Source organism: Athene noctua, chromosome 9 (assembly GCF_965140245.1).
Source record: "Athene noctua chromosome 9, bAthNoc1.hap1.1, whole genome shotgun sequence".
NCBI lineage: Eukaryota > Metazoa > Chordata > Aves > Strigiformes > Strigidae > Athene > Athene noctua.
The window spans coordinates 10,203,538-10,221,223 of NC_134045.1; the positions used below are offsets into that span (position 1 = coordinate 10,203,538).

Sequence of the window (17,686 nt, forward strand, 5' to 3'; positions counted from 1 at the left end):
CTTTCTTTAGCAAAATATTTGTTTCTTGAATGTAATTATAAATGTCATTGTACATTCTTCCTGACTTCAGTGCTTATCTTGAAGAGTTCGGTGAAAATAAATTGTTTTCATGAAAGCAGAGAAGCCATTTGATAAACACACTGTCTCAGAAAATTGTTCCTGAAGCAGAGGTCGTTCTCTCACTTTAAAAGAAAGAGAATATGTTTTAGAAAACAAGCCAGGCAGCAGAAATAAGCATTTTTTGTTTCAGTCAATTCATTTTAAAAAGCAATGTGTAAATCACATGGAAAATTCTGCATTGATTAGTTTGACTGCTGTAGAACCCTGGAATAAATGGAATTGAAATGGGCTTATATCAAAGAACATTGCATTTAGCAGCAAGTTGGAGTGTTATTTTAGTACTGATTTTTTTAGATTTGGTTTTGTGATCAGATGTTTTATTAAATATTAGCCTTTCATGGAAATCAGGGCTGATTCTTTAAGAACAGCTTGGCACATACTGTTTATGAGCTTGGGGAAATAGTCTAGAGAACTGGATGAAATCTGTCTTTAGCTTTTCAATGTTGAAAGCCCAGCCCATTGAAGCATCAAAAAAGAGAGCTCAACTCTCTAAACTGAATGTCAGTCTCCTGAATGAAAGTATAGTGGTTTGTTTTGGTGATGTTATTGCAGTCCCTAGATCACACTTCCAGAAATGTTTGTTACTTTTTAATCTGATTAATTTATGTATGTGTCTATTACTTAGTCCCAAACTCTATTGTACAAGTACTTACAGTGTTTTATTTTTTTAATTCTCAGCTAAAATTATGCTGCTATTAATACCAGAGTTATTAATATGCTCTCAGAAGACTACATCATTAATTAGGAGACCTAAAGGATAACTAATGAGTCCTTTGGAAGGCTACTCCCAGTTATTGTATGGATCTGATCTATCCAAATAAAGCTGTATGTCTACAGTCCTATCAAATGTACCTAGAATTGGTCATTAATTAGTTTATGTTATAACCTGTGCTGGTAGAAGGTGACATTAATATCATGGTAAGTCACTGTAACATTTGAAAGGGACATAAGAACAGCAGCATTCTTAAATAATTACTTTTATTTTTAAAGCATAACTGTAAAACTATACACAGCTTTTTACCTTAAATCTTGGCAGTGTCTTATCAAGTCCTTCAGTGGCTTCTAAAGGATGACCAAAAGCCCATCTCTTCCATACCCACCAACAAAAGATGTGCACTGCGGTCACTGAGAGCATATACAACCACTTCTGTGGCTTCTGGGGACTGCCAGGGCACTGCTGCTCACACCCCCCAGGGTACCACACAGGCTCTCAAGGGTAAGTGTGCCCTCTCTTTGGGGAAATAAAATATTATTGCATTAAACCCAGAAAATCACAGAAAGATTATTTTCTTGATCACTCCAGGAACGTTACCACATCCTTGTTTAGATACTTGATAATGAAACGTGTGCACCTGAAAAATATCAGAGGTCCTATAGCTATATGCTGTACATTTCAAATAATTACCTAATAGAACATTGGATGAAATTAAAACTGAAAAACATGTATGAATGAATCTGGTGCAGATACAAGGATTACCTTTCTCACCTGGAAATACTCTTCACCATATCTCACTGAGACTTTTCAGATACATTTCATTAAAATAATTCTTTCAGTAATTAGATTTAGTTCTACTGTAAAATGAAAGTTTCTGCCTAACCAATTCCTTTAGCCTAATACAGAAAATTAAAGAAGAATTTGGATTGCACATGATGAGCATGTTTTTCTTTCTGTAGACATTGTCCTTGTAAATTCCCTTTAAAAAGTAGATGCCAGCAGCTTTTTTCCCCCTTTTAACGATTCTTTTAGCTTAAATCCAACAAATGTATGAATGTGGAGAGGACTGGAGGGGACAAAGACAAAACAGAAACATACAACACAGTTTCCACTGCTTTTTATATCAACAGATGATATAAATGCAATATATATGTATACACACACACATATATATAGACACACACACATACACACAGAGCTATCTCTACAAGTTTTGCTTTAAAATGGCATCCCTGGAAGAAAGGAATACATTGCAACAATTTCTTAGTTTCAGTTAAAGCTTTTATTCTTTAATGCTAATCTAGAAATGATGCTGTTCCAGTCATTGTTCTCTTAAAGAAGTCAATTTTATATTACTGGACAGTTCCTTTTCTGTTTTCAGTAGAGCAATCAGTTTGTTTTTCAACGTGGTCTTTATCTCACAATAACTGTATACTAGTATGTCAGGATACTGTAACACGGCAGTCAATAGTAACAGGATATTCACTCTGTCAAAAAGTAATCCTATATTGTCCATTACACACAGGTTATTTTGGAGAATTGTGGAATACTTTCTTTAAAGTGGCAGAAACCTTTTTGCTGTAACGTAGTTCAACAGTATTAGTGTTTGTCTCTGCTCTGTAAACAACTCATACATTTTTTTGGTGCTAGAATATGAATAAAATTGTCGCATGTGAGTTGAGGTAGTAAAATACTTCAGGCAAGATAAAAGGCTTCAGCAATCCACAGAAACATCAAAGCAGGCACATGTAAATGTTTGAAAAGTTTAATAATTTTATTTTTCCTACTTTCAGAAAGTAATGCATTTCCTGGCTTGGGCCTGAAAGAAACAGAATTTTCACAAACCAAAAACTTTCAGTTGTGATTTTTTTTTTTTTTCCTGCAACACTCCATGCTTGTATTTTGAAATAATGACTTATATTTTTTAAGGAATGAGTTTTTTTTAAAAAAATATTCTTTTGATCCATACTTTTCTAGATGCAGCAACTAAGACAAAAAGAAGGTAAACGATCATCTGGCAGACAAGCACTAGACCCAGCTCCCCTGATTATTTGGCTGCTCCCATCTGCTGGCTGACATTCCCTCCTTTACTGCAGGAAACGTGGTCAGTCACTAATAAGTGTTTATTGATCTCTGCTTGAGATACTTGCTGAGAAATGTAGGTATCAATGAATATTTGATCTGAATTAATGCTAAGAACAAAAGTTTTTTACTTTACTGCCCCATTTATGTAGGATATTCATGCCTGCATGATCACTTAGAAATGCCAGCTGACTCCAATCTGAGAAGGGGACTTCAGTGAGATAAACTCTAACAAATTAATATGCTGTTAATTGTATTTTTTCTTAGCCAGAAGTTATCAGTGTAGTTGTTGCTTTGAGGGGTAAGTCAAAATATTATTGATTCTCAGCAGCTGTACTTGATAAGTAGAATATAGGTCTAATTCAAAGCCCATTGCAATCAATTAAAGGGACTTCCTATTGATTCTAGGAGGCTTTAGATTATTTTCTAAACCAGACCTGCTTGGTGCTCTGTCATTTTCTCCTCCTGTATTCCATCCTTGTTGTTTTGTGCGCTTTCAGCCTCCACATGTGCTCTGGGGGAAGGGGCTAAGACACTGTACCTTAGCAGGTGACATTGGGGATGTTGTATTCCTCCATCTCCTCTTGTTCCTCCCAGTTCTTACAGAAGTCAGCAGATGTGGACCATGCACTGTGAAAATGAATGCCAGGTCTTTTTAAATGTTGATTTTGCATTGCGAAGCTGGAACGAGGAGTCTTGGTCCAGCCTTGGTTCATTCCACCCCTTCTCCCCTTACCCCCTGGTTTCCTGCCCCCTCTCTTGTTTGCTGTCTTTGCCAGTGAGGGGACTGCCAGGCCAGGGCCACAGGGGTGGCTGAGCTGCAGCACTTGTGGAAGATGGCTGGCTGTCAGAACATTTGGATACATTTGGGGAGCTGGTGTATCTGCTCATAGCTCTGAGGTTTCTTCCTGACTGCTGTTTGCTGGAGTAAATCTCTTCCCAGTGCCTTTGACTTCTTTATTGGAAAAAGAAAGAAAACGTTACTGAGCCTCTGGTACTCTATCTGTGTTACAGACTGGGAGGCTGACACAGGGTTTGCAGAGTAGTTTGCAGAGTCTGTAAGGGTCCCAGTTAAAGCAAATAAGCCATAACCATTAAACACATTCCCTTGCTATGTCCTGGTACAAAGAAAAGGACTCGCCAGGCTTGTGTGGGAATCAGTTAGGCTGGAACATTAGTATTTACCTGTGCAAGCTGAAAGGGCAGCAGAGAGAATTTGTACATGCACACTCTCAAGTTTATATATGACTGATTCACTCCAATAGTTTCTGCTCTTACATCAGAAAAGTAGTTAGAGTGTTCCTAATGGCTTTTAAAATTGAATTGTGATGATGAGTCAGAGAAAGTATAGCTGAAGATGGAACAAAGTCAGAGTTTGTGTGTTACTGTCTGAATCATAATTGTTGGCATCAGTAGGCATACACTCAAATCTTTATGGAACAATGCTTTTCAAAAAGTTTCTTTGAAATCAAGACTAGGGAAATTACTGGAGTACTCTGCTTACTGTAGCTAGATTGCTTACTTTTATTAAACCAGCAGAAAAGAAGGGAATACTTACTCAAAATTGCAAATACTTCATATTTCCAACTGCTCTGAAAGACAAAAAAAATTAAAAGTAGAATTCCAAAGCCATAGTTTTACTGAAGGACCTTAAAGAGAATAGCTTGAGAGAAGCTGGATTCCTTTCAAGCAATACGTACAAAAAGATATAAATACTTTGGCTCATACTCCATCTTTAATGTCCTCCTGAGATAAATACATTGTTACTAACAAACAGATCTGATGTCATGTATATGGATTTAGAGTGTAGCAGAGATTCCTCAAGTTTATTTATTTCATAAACTACGCTGAAGAGGTGTTGAGAAAGGAAAACATATACTTGCCTAAGTTTTTAGTTTGTAAAATTCTCTCTGGCACAATATCACATAAAACCTAATATTTTGTTTAAAAACAAATTTGCATATATATCCCAGTTTCTCTTCTGTTTGTCTTTAAATCACCCATTAATTTCACTGCAGTCTTACTAGTTCTGCAAAAGACTTAATTTGGGCACTCGGTTGAGTTGCCAAAGCTAGATTATAGTCAGGAACTGGAACTTTTTTGGTTGGAAATATCACCAAATTTCTGTATTTTGGTTTCATAATTTTATAAATAGATAGTAATTCAAAACTTTTCACCAAATCATATTATGGGACAAAAGCCTAGCTGGATTTTTTTTTTTTTAATTTTTATTTATTCCATCTCAATTTTACCTTAACTTCCTGTGCCAGTGACATCCAGATGGAACATTTTGGTGTTTTCCTGTTGTGTCTGTTCTTTTCAGAAGAATCTGTGTTGGAAACAGTACATTCCATCAGAATACTTAAAATAATAATATTTTTCATTACCATTATTTGCTTATCTTCTGAATTTAAGACTTCTAATGTAGAGGTGGTAGTTGCCCACCCACCATGGCACCTTGTGTGCTTCTGCCCACCCCCTCCGCTGGCTCGGGAGCAGCAGCCACTGCCGAGGCCGTAGGACAGGATTTGAGTTGGGCTGGTCAGTCTGGGGGTCCCTGTCAGGCAGCCCCAGTGCCTCGCAGGCCACACGCACCCAGAAGCCGTGGACTAGGCAGGTCTGCAGCCTTCAGAGGCTCCTTTCAACATGACAACGGGACCAAATCCCCAATTTGGAATCATTTGCTGTTCATTCCTCACTGAAACGATTTCCCTCTGAATTCACTGGGAATATGCTTTCAGATTTTGTTAAAAGTGTGGAGAAGCAGAGAGAAGCAGTCTGTGGAAACACCTGTATTTATACAGCAGAGCACCTCAGAACTTGGTGCTAGTGATCTGTTCCTATACCCGCGAATCTGCTTATTCTAACATGCACACTTGGGTTTACAGGAATGTTTGTCACCCAATGCATAAAACAAAGCAGATATTACTTTATTAACTTCAGCTGGAATGTTGAAATGCGTTTGCTGTGCCTATTCACTACCGCTTTTCCATCGCTGCTTTGGAAGAATGCTCTAATGCAATGTTGCCTTCTGAAACAGATTCAATGTCTTTTTATTTCTGAACAATTTGTTTTTCTCAGGAGCACAAATAATTTTTGCCACAGGTATGGGGTGTGCCTGTGCAAACACTCTGTGCTGTATGTTCCTCAACCATTTCTTTTCTAGCAAAAGAGTAGATTTTGCAGGTTTTTTTCCCTTTGGTTAAAAACGGTTGAAACAATGAATATGAAATTGGATTAGGCATTTGACAGAATATGCCTGTTTTCTACCAAGGCATTTACCAGTTCACATAGATTTTTCCAGGAACTTAAATTCTAAGTGCTCCATGAAAATACTGATGTATATCTGTGCTATGTTTAATTCTGCTGTTAGTGCAAAATGTCATTTCAGAGATCTTTCTTTGCTTCAGACTGTGACACTTCAGGATCAATACCCTGAAAAAGGGTGATCTGGTGTCTCCTGTGCTAGCAGGAACTACTTGTGCAACCATAAATATTGAAAACAAGATTTCTAGGAATGGAGTTGGGAAGATGTTCTCTTCCTGCGTGTTGTAGCTATTGACTGTTTTCTATCTAGACAGTGCAGAATCATGCCTGGATGTGAAGGGGGTGCTTCCGAGGCAGGCCTCTGTCAGAAGGGGGGTGCAGCCCAGGCCCAGGCTATCTGTCCTCGACAGCCAGCGCAGAGATGCAGAGCCCTTCAGAGAAGGTCTTGCTGCTGTTGTACAGTTAAACCTTGTATACTTGTGCTGTCATTGCTATTCTGGGACCAAATGGAGTAAACTTAAGGTCTGACTGAGACGTATTTCCATTTGTGTTGTAACTGCGCTGGAATCGGCCCTAGACCAGAAAGGCAGTTCTCTCCCTGTCACAGAGCCTTGGGCCAAGGGCATTTTTTCATCCTTCTTCCTCGCACCTTGTGTGCAGGGCACAAGTCATGAGGTTCAGTGGCCTCTCGACTGCTTCGGTGTTTCCTCCCAAAGGTCTGAGGGCAGGATTTTGGGGCAGGAAAGCTGATACAGCTGTGCAGCACCTGTGACTGGCTAAACAAATTTGAATTATTAGTGGATTGCTTTGAGTCAGCACCCAGTGACTGTGAGAGTTCAAGAAGGCTTCCGCGAGTCAGGCTGCTGTGCTTCGAAGTCCTGCTCTTGGCAGTACGGTGGGAAACTCTCTTCTGCCACCAACCTGACGCTGCAAGGCGGCGGCGGCGTCAGTCAATAAACTGCGTTACCAAAAAACCCCAACAAACCCCCGAAACGAAAAGAAAAGGCCGAGAACGGGTGGGAGCGGTGAAAGTTGCTCACCTAGAGCCGTCCGGGAGCGCTGCCGGCCAGCGGCCGCCCTCGCCCCGCACCGGCCCCGCACCGGCCGCCGGGGGCGGCAGCGGGCGGGGGGGCGGGGAGGGGCGGGGCGGGGCGCGGCGGGCGGGGCGCGGGCGCCGGTCGCTCCTCCCGGGGAGCGGTGCCAGCGCGGCGCCGGCTCCTTCGGCACTTCGCCCCGCGCTGCGCAGCCCTGTTGCACCGACTCCGGGGCAGCGGCCCCCTCCCCGGCAGCCGCGGGGCGGCCCTGGCATCGCCGTGCCCCGCTCCCCCGGCCCCGCCTTTGTCGGCGGCGCGGGCAGGCTGCGGCGGTCGGTCGGTCTGTCCGCGCTGGGCGCGTGGCTTCTTTGTGTACAGCAGCTGCTCCTGAATGCGGAGGCAAAGCCCGTGGCTTGGCACTGAGCTTTTAAAAAACAACAGCCCTCCCTCCTGCCCTCCCTCCCTGCCTCCCCTCCTCCCGCCGAGGCGGACGGGCACCCACCTGGGCTCCGCCGCCCACCTCTCCTCCTCTCCTGTCTTCTCCTCTCCTCCTTGTTTACCTGCACTTTTCCGCCGCCTCTTTCCCTCGCTGTCCCCCGCCGCTTCCCGGCCCTCGTTGGTCCGCGCCGGGGGAAGGCTCGGCGCCCCGCAGCTCCCGTCCCTCGGCGGTTTGCCCGCGCCCCAGCCCCGGGGAAGGCACCTGAAGGTGGATCTATTAAACCTCCCGGCGGTCTCTCCAAGTGCACTTCTTGGACCAAAGCACCGGCATGGATGTAAGATTTTACCCGGCTGCGGCGGGCAGCTCGCTCCCCGGAGACCCCTCCAACCTGGACTTTGCCCAGTGTTTGGGTTACTACAACTACAACAAGGTGATTACTCCCGCGTGTAGCGATTCCTTCGCGCTGCTGCCAGGGCCGGCTCCCCGGGAGCCGGAGTTTGGGCTCCGTCGGGGCGGGGAGGCGGGGGATGCCCGAAAGCCCGGGGCGGCGGGGGACGCCTGGGGGGGGGGGGCGGCAAGTTGGAGCGGGCGGGCGAGCGCGGGGCCGGAGCAGCGGGGCCGCCTCCCTCCTCCGGCCGGCGGCCGCGGCGGGGCTCGCCCCGGGGGACCCGCCCGCCAGGCCTCGGCCCGGTGCTCGGGCGTTCCGGCCGAGTTGGAAACCCCGAGAGACCCGCCGGCAGCTCTGGGACGCGAGCCCCTCCGCCCGCGGCCGCGGAACAAAAGGCGGCCGCCCCCGCGCAGCCGCTGGCGGCTCCGGCCGGGACCGGGACCTGCGCAACTTCTGCCCGGGCTGGAGCCGCCGCGGCCGCCCCGGTGGAGCTCGGGCGTCCCCGGGAGGGAGGGGAAGGGACGCCTCCCTCTGCCCTGCTCTTGCGGATGATTCCAGCTCTGTTATGGCTAGGCTCTAGCTGAAGGGTCGTGCCAAACGGGAGGATTATCTAAAAGTACATCAGCTGCTAGCACGGGAAGAGAACAGGCGCTTTGATCTGACGAGGGTTGGCGGAGAAGTTGCAGTACCACTTCTTTCTGTTCGCACCTTCTCTGCGGCATGTGTAGTTGATGGAGTAAACGTTACAGTCAGAAGCAATAGTCATCTCCCAGGGGCTACATTCATTTACAAAAATACGTTTTAATGTACGGGGATGATTTGTTTCACAAATTACCCAAATCTGGGAAAGGCAAAGTTAAGAATGACACTGTGACTCACGCTATTTTGAAAAAGACTTAGCTGTTTGCACTGTGATGTGTCAATAGCACATTGAGCTATTAGCACTGGGCCCTCACACATGCACATAAAGATCCCTTTCACACTGTGTTTTTCCTGGTGCTATGTTTGTCCAACCTCTGGGGCCTTTTGTGAGGCACTGTATGAGATGCTGGGGAAGAGAAGGGTGCTGCACGGGGTCTAAACTTACGTTAAAGCCTGTCTTTCTGGAATCCTTCCCAAATGAGTAAAGTTTGATGAGACACAAAGATCACTTTTCAGAGAGAGAAATAATGTGGGCTCGAATAAAGAGATTCAGTAGTTGAAGAAAACTTTCTTGTAGCGAAACTGCCTCTACGGAGATGTCACGAGCGTCCTTTTCTGCTGCTCTTTACAATAATCTCCATCTCGGCTGCCGCGATGTTCAAGTTTGTCCGTCTGGATTTGGCAGCAGCGTCCCTCGCCCAAAGGCAGCGATGTGCCGTCCTGGCGATGCCGAGGGCGTTGCGGGGAGCGTGCTCAGCCCCTGCCCAGCGCATGCTCCCTGTGCCGGGCTCTTGGCATGCTGCTTTGTTAGTGGTTAATATAGAAAGGCACAGGAGCATGAATTAAAGATGAAATGTCAACCTTAACTTTGAATGCTGCTAAGGACTTCAGGAGCTCTAAAATGCGTAGTAACTGTTCACTGTTGTCTGATATGCCAACTAATTTTGGAAACTTGCAACACTTGCTGACAAACAGCATGCTTACTGGAAATTGCACTTCTTCGGTGACTTTATTGTGTTATGCATGGTATGCATGCTTTCGGGCTCTCTTACAGGTTACTGTATGGGTTCTTATTCCTTTTTATGTCCAAAATCCTGAATGTTTTCTGAAAACCAGTAGTTTATTGTGTCCATTAACTTGCTGCAAATGCACAGTTATATATAACCTTTTGACTGTATTTCCCTTCATCGTACAATGAGAACAGAGCGTGCATTCAGAAAAAGTCAAAAGTAACTAACTTTTGACCTATTCAGAAACGCATTTCAGTTGCTGTGCTCCTGAACGTAATTTTGGCAAGTATCTTGTAGGCCAGGCTTCCAATCTGCAGCAGAAAATATTTTAATTAACGGAGTACAGCTCATGATGTGTGTGCCTTATAATAGATATCTTTGTATGCAAAAGGCCTGATCCGAGCAGATCGACACACGCGAAATGGTGTTGCTGTTGCTGTGAGCTCTTCTTTGCCTCAGCTGGGAAAGCAGCAATGTGGTGTACAGGTGTTTCAAGGACAGAAGAGGAATTTGTGAATGAGTTCCTAGAAAGGAGGGTTTTAACTGTGTTAGTCTAATCTCATTTTCTACATTGTTTATAATCTAATCTATAATTAACTATAGGAATCATTGTAATTTTTTAAAAATTATTCTGAAGAAAAGAGTACATTTATTTTGAAATCTTCCCTCCATCCCTCTCTTTTCATCCATTCTGTCCCCATGTTCCTAAGGAAAATAAATGATTACTCTGTTAGGCACTGAGATGGCCAGAAGGCATAGAAAAAAAAAAGGGTTGAAATATTTACCCCGCTGAAGTAAATGGGAGAACTGTTATTGATTTCACTAGGGACAGTATTTCACCTCAAGTCTTTCTGAAACTCATTTGAGTGTCCTGCCCACTCATCCGTGCCTGCTTCATTGTTAGGAGCTGAATCCATATTCTCCTTGTGACAGTGACATTGCCTGTGACAACTGCTGGGAAGCAGGAAGTGTGATGGCAAGAGTAAACATGCTGCGTGGTTGTATACCTGTGCAAAAGCAGAATTATTTGTGTGAAAATACTGTCAGGATCGTTAAGGCAGAGAGTTAATGGCATGTGGCCTACCTGTGGAAAACCGTATCTTGTATCGCAGTTTCTAAAAATGAACATAAAGCCTTCCAGTGTAAATGCATCGCACCCGCTGAGACAATGCTGTCTTCGACCTGCATGCTTTAAACAGATTTTCCCAGGACCGTACAGGTTCTTTCCTTTTGTGGGTACGGCACTGGCAGAATCGTGGCAGACTGACCCGTGAATCCCCAAGCAGGACTCAGGATCTCGTGTTGCCCTGCGAGCAGGGGACCAGCAGCGGGAGGGAATTGCAGCGCAAGTCCTGGGCTTGTAACCACACGTGCCTGGGAGGTGTCCTGGCCCATACCTGCAGGTACCCTTCAGTTGGATTCCTCCTCCACAACTCCTTTCTAAGAGCAATGTCATGCTTTTGAAATTGGTTGTCAGTACTGAATAAGTAGACCTAAGGGTAGGAGATGACATCTTGCATTTTTCGGGGTGTGGGGGGGGAGCATTAGTTTTGAGTGTATGACAAGCACTTGAAAATGGACTAACATGCATAAGTATCTGCCTTTAGTTGTAGTATGTGGTTTCTAGAAAATTCCAGATTGAGATAGTGTGCAGCATGGTAAACCCACATAAAGAGCAAAAGCGAAAATAAAGACACAGAAATATGGTGATTTGTCCAAGGTCACTGACATAATCAGGGCTACAACCAAGGTATTCTGAGATTCAGTCCAGTGGTTTATGCTGAATCTCATTTACTCTAATAGGATTACTTACATGTTTAAAGCAAAGCATGTGCTTAAGTGCTTTGCTGGATCAGGGCCATATTTGATAAGTTTTCAATGCTGGTGTGAGAGTATATAACTTGACCCTGCATGTGTCTGACTGGTGGTGGTTCAGGATAACAGCGATACACCTCTGCTTCATGGACTTGCCCAAGCAAAATCATGGTCTGCCTCTTTCTAGAAGAGTCCCAAAAAGTAGTTATAAAAATTACAGGAATTTGAAAGAGACCAGCTGTTGTAAAAAGTTCTGCTTCTGTTTTGAGCCCTTTTATGGTTCTGCAGATGGAGAATGATTTTGGACATTCGCTATAGTTGAGTATTTCTTTCTAAACAAACTTTTTCACTTACTGAGTAAATTACATGTCTTGTACTAAAAATATTTAGGAAACTACTATTCATCATAGCAAATACTTTTTTTTTTTAATTAAAGGAACAATAATTCTTATAATGCAATTTGAAAAAGGGAAAACTCAAAACCTAAACACATACAGCTCAGTGCTTGAGTTATCATTTTATTAAATATTCCAGAATCCTTACTTCATTATTTAGTTGTCTACATTTTAGAATGTTTATCTCTTCTACACAGATTGTCCTTGAAGGATACAAATTTCAAACATACATACTTTAATTCAGGCACTAGCATACATATGTGAATGTCAGAGCTTGATGTTTTTGGCTGAAATATTTTGCATTTTACAAAGGAAGCTCAGGAAGGTTATCTTGTTCTTGCAGAGGTAAAGTAAAGACAGCAGTAGTTTAGTAACATGCTAAACTGGGGCTATAAGTCATTCCTATTAGTGTGTGTTGTTAGGAAAAAATGGATTACAGTTATGCAAACGGTTGAAAATTACTCTGCTTGCAAATTTAGTGTGGCTGTATATGCATAGGTTTTTCTTTCATATAGCAGATGGTGAAGACAATGGGTGCATGTATGCTGTTACGATAGAAAGCTCCATGCTCACTCATCTGCCCTGCATATATGCTAGTTTACATCTGGGCTCTCGGCTCATGCAGAGGAGGTAGTCTCTGGTGACTGACGTTTGCTGGGGTCATGCGTGTACCTACAGTCTGACCATGACCGAGGTGGCCCCAGGTGGTGGGAGAGCACCAGAAAGCACCAAGGAGCTCCCACAAACTAGAGAGTAGAGGTGCATAAGCAGAGACACAAATAAGGGTCTTGGTAGAGACAATTTAAGTCAAGCATTGGGAACTCTCTGTTGCACTATCAAATCAATAAATGCTGTTTTATCATCAGTATTCCCCATTGGTCTTCTGGCACATGTGGCAAGTGTGCTGAACTGCTGCTTTGCTAGAACAGCCCTCCCCTGCTTCTGATATCTCAAAAACTCAGGACTACACAGTCAACTACTGCCGGGGAGAAAAAAAGTTCCCAAAATACTTGGCTGCCCAATGCAGCACTAAAAATGTTGCACATATCACTCCCAGTGCTTGGAAGAGAAGGTGCAATGATCAGATGAGTATATCCACAAGAATAAAAATTATAATTTGTATCATCACCACAGTTTACATTATGCTGTTTCAGGAGTAATCATTCCACAGGTTCCATGACATGCTTGTAGAGCTGCTAGACGTGAAAGGAAACCCCTATATGCCAAAGGCAGGAGCTGTGCAAGAGCTTGTGTTGCTCAGAATGAGCATGTATAGTGGAGATACTAATTGGATAGTGTAGTGTACAATTTTTCTGTTGCTCAAAAAATGCAACTCCTATCCTGAATGTACCATTTGTTACCAAGACATAAGGAGTTGGTTGTATACAAAGTATACTTAGTAGAAGTCAATTAAAAAAAATATTTTTTAGATGTTTTCTTTACAATGGGTTACTGTTGTATTAGTAAGATACTTGTAATAATGTACAGTAATATATGAAGAGTTTGAGTTTAATGCTTAGAGGTAATTGGAGTATTTATGGTATGTATGGAAATTACTAGTGGGTGTATTTTAAAATAATGACGTTTTGTAGCAGTCGCAACTCTGATGTGTGTGCGCCATGGACACAGACACCCATTTACATGTCTGGCTCTAGAGTGAGGCAATACGGACTAAATCCACTGGCATGGCAAGAGCCTCATTCCCATAGCATGGCCTGCATCAAATGTTGTACTTCATGCAGAGCTCCAGTGTCCAACCTAACCCTATAATGAATTAGTATGAATTTCTAATAAAATCTAAAATAGAAACACAGGAAACAACAGCTTGTATTCTTTGGCAGATACTTGAGAGTAGTTTGCATTGACTGTAAGTTGTGTGACTCATTTGTTGCAGTTTTGTGCAGTGTCTGGCAAAGCGAGGCCAATCAGACTGTGACCTTTGGGTTGTGCTGCAAGCTTTTATTAAATTTACAGTTAATACATGCCTATATATTTGTTGAATTCTGACACTCCCTAAAAACCTAAGTAATGCTAGTGAATTATGATAATCTAATTTAAGAGGGGAAGAATTTGTACAGCACTAATCCTACCTTTTTATCTGTAATCACGTTTCTCCTGCTGTAAAATTGAGTACTGTTGTACAGACCTAATGGCAGGGTTGAATTTTCAAATGCTTCAAACTCTTATCTGATAGCCGTCTTCTATACCGTTACCTGTCTGTGTGATGTATTTATAGAGTGCCAGTCACTGTAGTATCTTTGCGATGATTGCTACCAAAATTGAGAACTCTGAGGTGAAAATCTAATCAGGACTTTAGATAACAATGTCACACAAGAGCCTTCTGGTCTTTGCCACTGTGCTCTGTTCAGATGAAGACTTTGATGAGATCATGCTTGCTGCTGTGTTATTCATTATTTATTTTTGTAACAAGATTTCTATTTCATATCTTTTCCACTGCATGTTAGCACATGTCAAACCAATCCAAATTCTGTTTTGAATGTATTTCTCTCTGTTTGTATCTGAAATAATATAGTGAAAAATCAGGCATTACAGGGCTGCTGAGGTAGAAAAACCAAAAGGGGAGACTGTTGCCATACAACTGCTGCTGCCACAGGTACCTCAGGTATCCAAACAGATGTTTTCATGAACTTTGTCAAACACTTCATGGTAACAGCAGACAGCCTGAAAATACTATTTTCACCACATTAAAAATATCTGAGTTTTGAGCAGAGTGCTGGAGATATGATTGACCAGTGCTGCAGACTCAATTCTGTTGGAAAAGGTGTGCTACTAAAACTAGACTTAGCATATTATTGAAAATGAAAAATATTTTAAACAAACAGTTCATCTAGTTTTCAGTCTGTTTGTATAGTTCATGTGCCAGCTATTGGCATCAGTGTTCTCTGTTTACTCCTGCACGGCCAGTTTGCCCAGCAGCCCATGTTTTGTTGAAAAACCCTGTGTAAGTAGCAAGAGGAAAAAGAGTAGCAGTCCGTTCTCAAAAACTGCAAGTTGAAAGTATACCTTAATATCCCTCTTAAGTTTGATTTTAAAAAAATAAAAATAGTCATGGATAGAAATCTACTTTTATTTTCTTTCCTGGCACTTCTATCTCAGCTTTGTTTATGCTTGTTGGAGACTGATTCAAAATGGGCATCTTGCACTTACTTATATGGGTATTAGATCAGGCCTGCTCTTGGCATTTCATGGGAGAAATTCTTATGAATTCGATGTTTTATTTTTTGCTGTTGTAAAGTTATAGCCCTTCTTACTGTCTGGGTCACTATGACCATATATCATCATTCCTGGCCAAAGACTTGTGAGAGCTAAGACTAAGTCTTAGGGAAGAGAGTGGGTTGTGACATAGTGAAGTTAAAAATGTAGGGTGTGTTGGGATGAAATGCCAGGATTTGGACTGGCAACCTCTGAAGTGAGGGATCTGTTTGTCTTCTGCTTTTTAAAAATTTTTGGTTTGTTTTTTTTTGTTTGTTTGTTTTGTTTTTTATTTTTGTTGTCATGACCTTATCTGCTACTGGCTGACATGAGCTGCGTAGACAATAGCATGGGCATCTCCTCACTTTCCTCATCTGCTTTACAAAATATGTCATTGATGATTACATAAAATCATAATGCTAAAGCACAAGCTTGAACCAGACAGATTTACATTTATATTTTCTTTTCTCTATATTTAATATTCTGAAGAGTTCTGATCAGCCAGGCAACCTAACAAAAGGTTGCAATATGTAAAATTACCAGTATGGTAGGATGTGTGGAAAATGAAGTCTATATGTAGATGGTTTTGGTCACTTGAAGTGAGTTGTCTTAATCTCTCCATTTGGTTTTCTTAAGAAAATTTTTTCAAGAGAAACTCTTCTGTGTTTGGGATTCAAAGTGTATATAGTTTACAGTGTAGTTCTGTGTACAGTTAATGTAAGAGAAATTAGATGGGGACCTAAAAACTAAATCGTTTTAGATATACAAATTAATAAAGTATTAGTCTGGGTTTTTTTCAGTGTGGTTTGGTTTGGTTTCTTTTGCAAGGAACCTGCGCATAGAAACAACCGGAGCTGTATGAATCATCCTTTCTATCCCAGTGGGACAACTCCTGTATTTAAAGTCACTGAATTATATAAAGGTTTGTAGGTTCAGGACATATTTAAACACCTCGATATTGATTAACTGTCTCATTTTGGTATGAAAAATTGTGTTAAAACCATGCAAAATCAATTGCTGCATAGTGGAGTAGCTTATTTTCAGAGCAGATCATATTAATCTGCTGTTCTTTTTATGCTGCTCTCTTTGTAGTCATATGGCATATACAAGTAGTTGAATTTTGAATGGTTTAGGATACCGTATTTCAATATTTCTTTGTTATTAATAAAAGTGTTTTCGTTAAACTGTACTTTTATCAGTAAACTGTTTTACTGATAGAAGATTAACGGTTCTCTTTTTTTCAAGCAGTTTGCTTCCTTAAATAAGAATTTGATTAGGCAGTGGGAAAATAGTCATCCTGTTTGCTTTAGTAGGTTAATGCTGTTGCTTTTGTGGGTCCTTGGTAAACATGTACATGAAATGATAATAATAGGTGGCCTTGTAACTATGAGGATATCATGGTATTGATTTGTTCTGGTGAAAAACTTGATAGTTGTGGTTTCCTACCACAACCCAACATGGTTCATTCTTCTCCTATTGTTTTGGTTGATATGGATTGAAATACAGTAACCTTACATTAAAAAAAAAAAAAAAAAAAAAAAAAAAAAAAAAAAAAAAAAAAGGCTACTTTATACATGTTGCAAGATAACCAGAATTTTACAATGCATTTTCTGCTCTTTTTCACAGCAGAACTGTAAGTAAAAACAAGACTGGACATACCACAAATGTAAATAGATTGTGAGGTGCAAACATGAGAGCCTAGTTTAGATTTGTACGACTAAGTAATCATTAAAGTAAATAATATGTTTATACCTATGTGACTTTGTGATTTTCTGAGAGTGTCCAGTAACTGTATTTCAAATGATAAAATGAAGTGATTTGTGTCAATTTATTTTGTCCTGCCCAATAATTTACCAGTACAAGATATTATTAAATAAAAAGATTTAACAGATGCTTCTGCTGTCCTTTCCTTCTGACATTTTTAAAACCTACTTAAAGTTATTTTTATGCTCCCATGGTGGTGCAGTGGAGACCCGAGTGCATGTGGAGTGTTAAATCAGATGTTATGTCATACAAGGCAGCCTGGCTTCCTAAACAGTGGCTTGCATCATTGCTTTCATGATAGAGATCTACCTGTTGTTTATGACATAGCAGAAGCACTGGTGAGGAAAGCCACCTTTGTTTTGTTCTCATACCTTTGTCTAAGCCTTTTTTAACATAATAGCTTTGTGCTGGGATCTGTGATGATGTTTGTAAAGTGCATAGGGCTTGTTGAAAATATGTAATTGTTGTTTCAAGGATTTGGCAAGCTGTACATATGTGCATTCTCAGTTCTGATGGTTGTCTTACCTTGGTCTTTTTAAAGTAATGTCTAAATCAGACATGTGCATCAGTGGCTTCAGTGAAGTGTTTCAGTATCCCATGCTCTCCCAGTCATCATGCCTTACAGGGATGCTGTCTTGCTTCTACGATCTTGCCATTCTGGAATCAGCTTTGTGAGTGCCTTTTCTGTGAGGGGATCCTTGGACCATGCTCTGCGTCAGCACGTTCCTTGGGCAACGTTCTCATGTCCCCATGGCTCTGTTGCCTGCTCTGGATTGGACTTGCTGGCTGGTAGCACACAGCA

General features: G+C 41.8%; 1 protein-coding gene across 3 annotated transcripts in view; it reads left to right on the top strand.

Annotated features, from left to right (window-relative positions):
* The first annotated feature begins 2,222 nt into the window (after positions 1 to 2,222).
* Positions 2,223 to 17,686, top strand: part of TOX3 (TOX high mobility group box family member 3) — an 85,461-nt gene continuing 69,997 nt past the window's right edge. For 2 of the 3 annotated variants that reach the window (XM_074913578.1, XM_074913579.1), the window contains exon 1: positions 7,980 to 8,087. In XM_074913578.1, the coding sequence (XP_074769679.1) occupies positions 7,986 to 8,087 (102 nt within the window). In that variant the 5' untranslated portion in view covers positions 7,980 to 7,985. Of the gene's footprint in view, positions 2,940 to 7,979; positions 8,088 to 17,686 lie in introns of those variants that run through there. The other variant, XM_074913580.1, reaches the window with a different exon arrangement.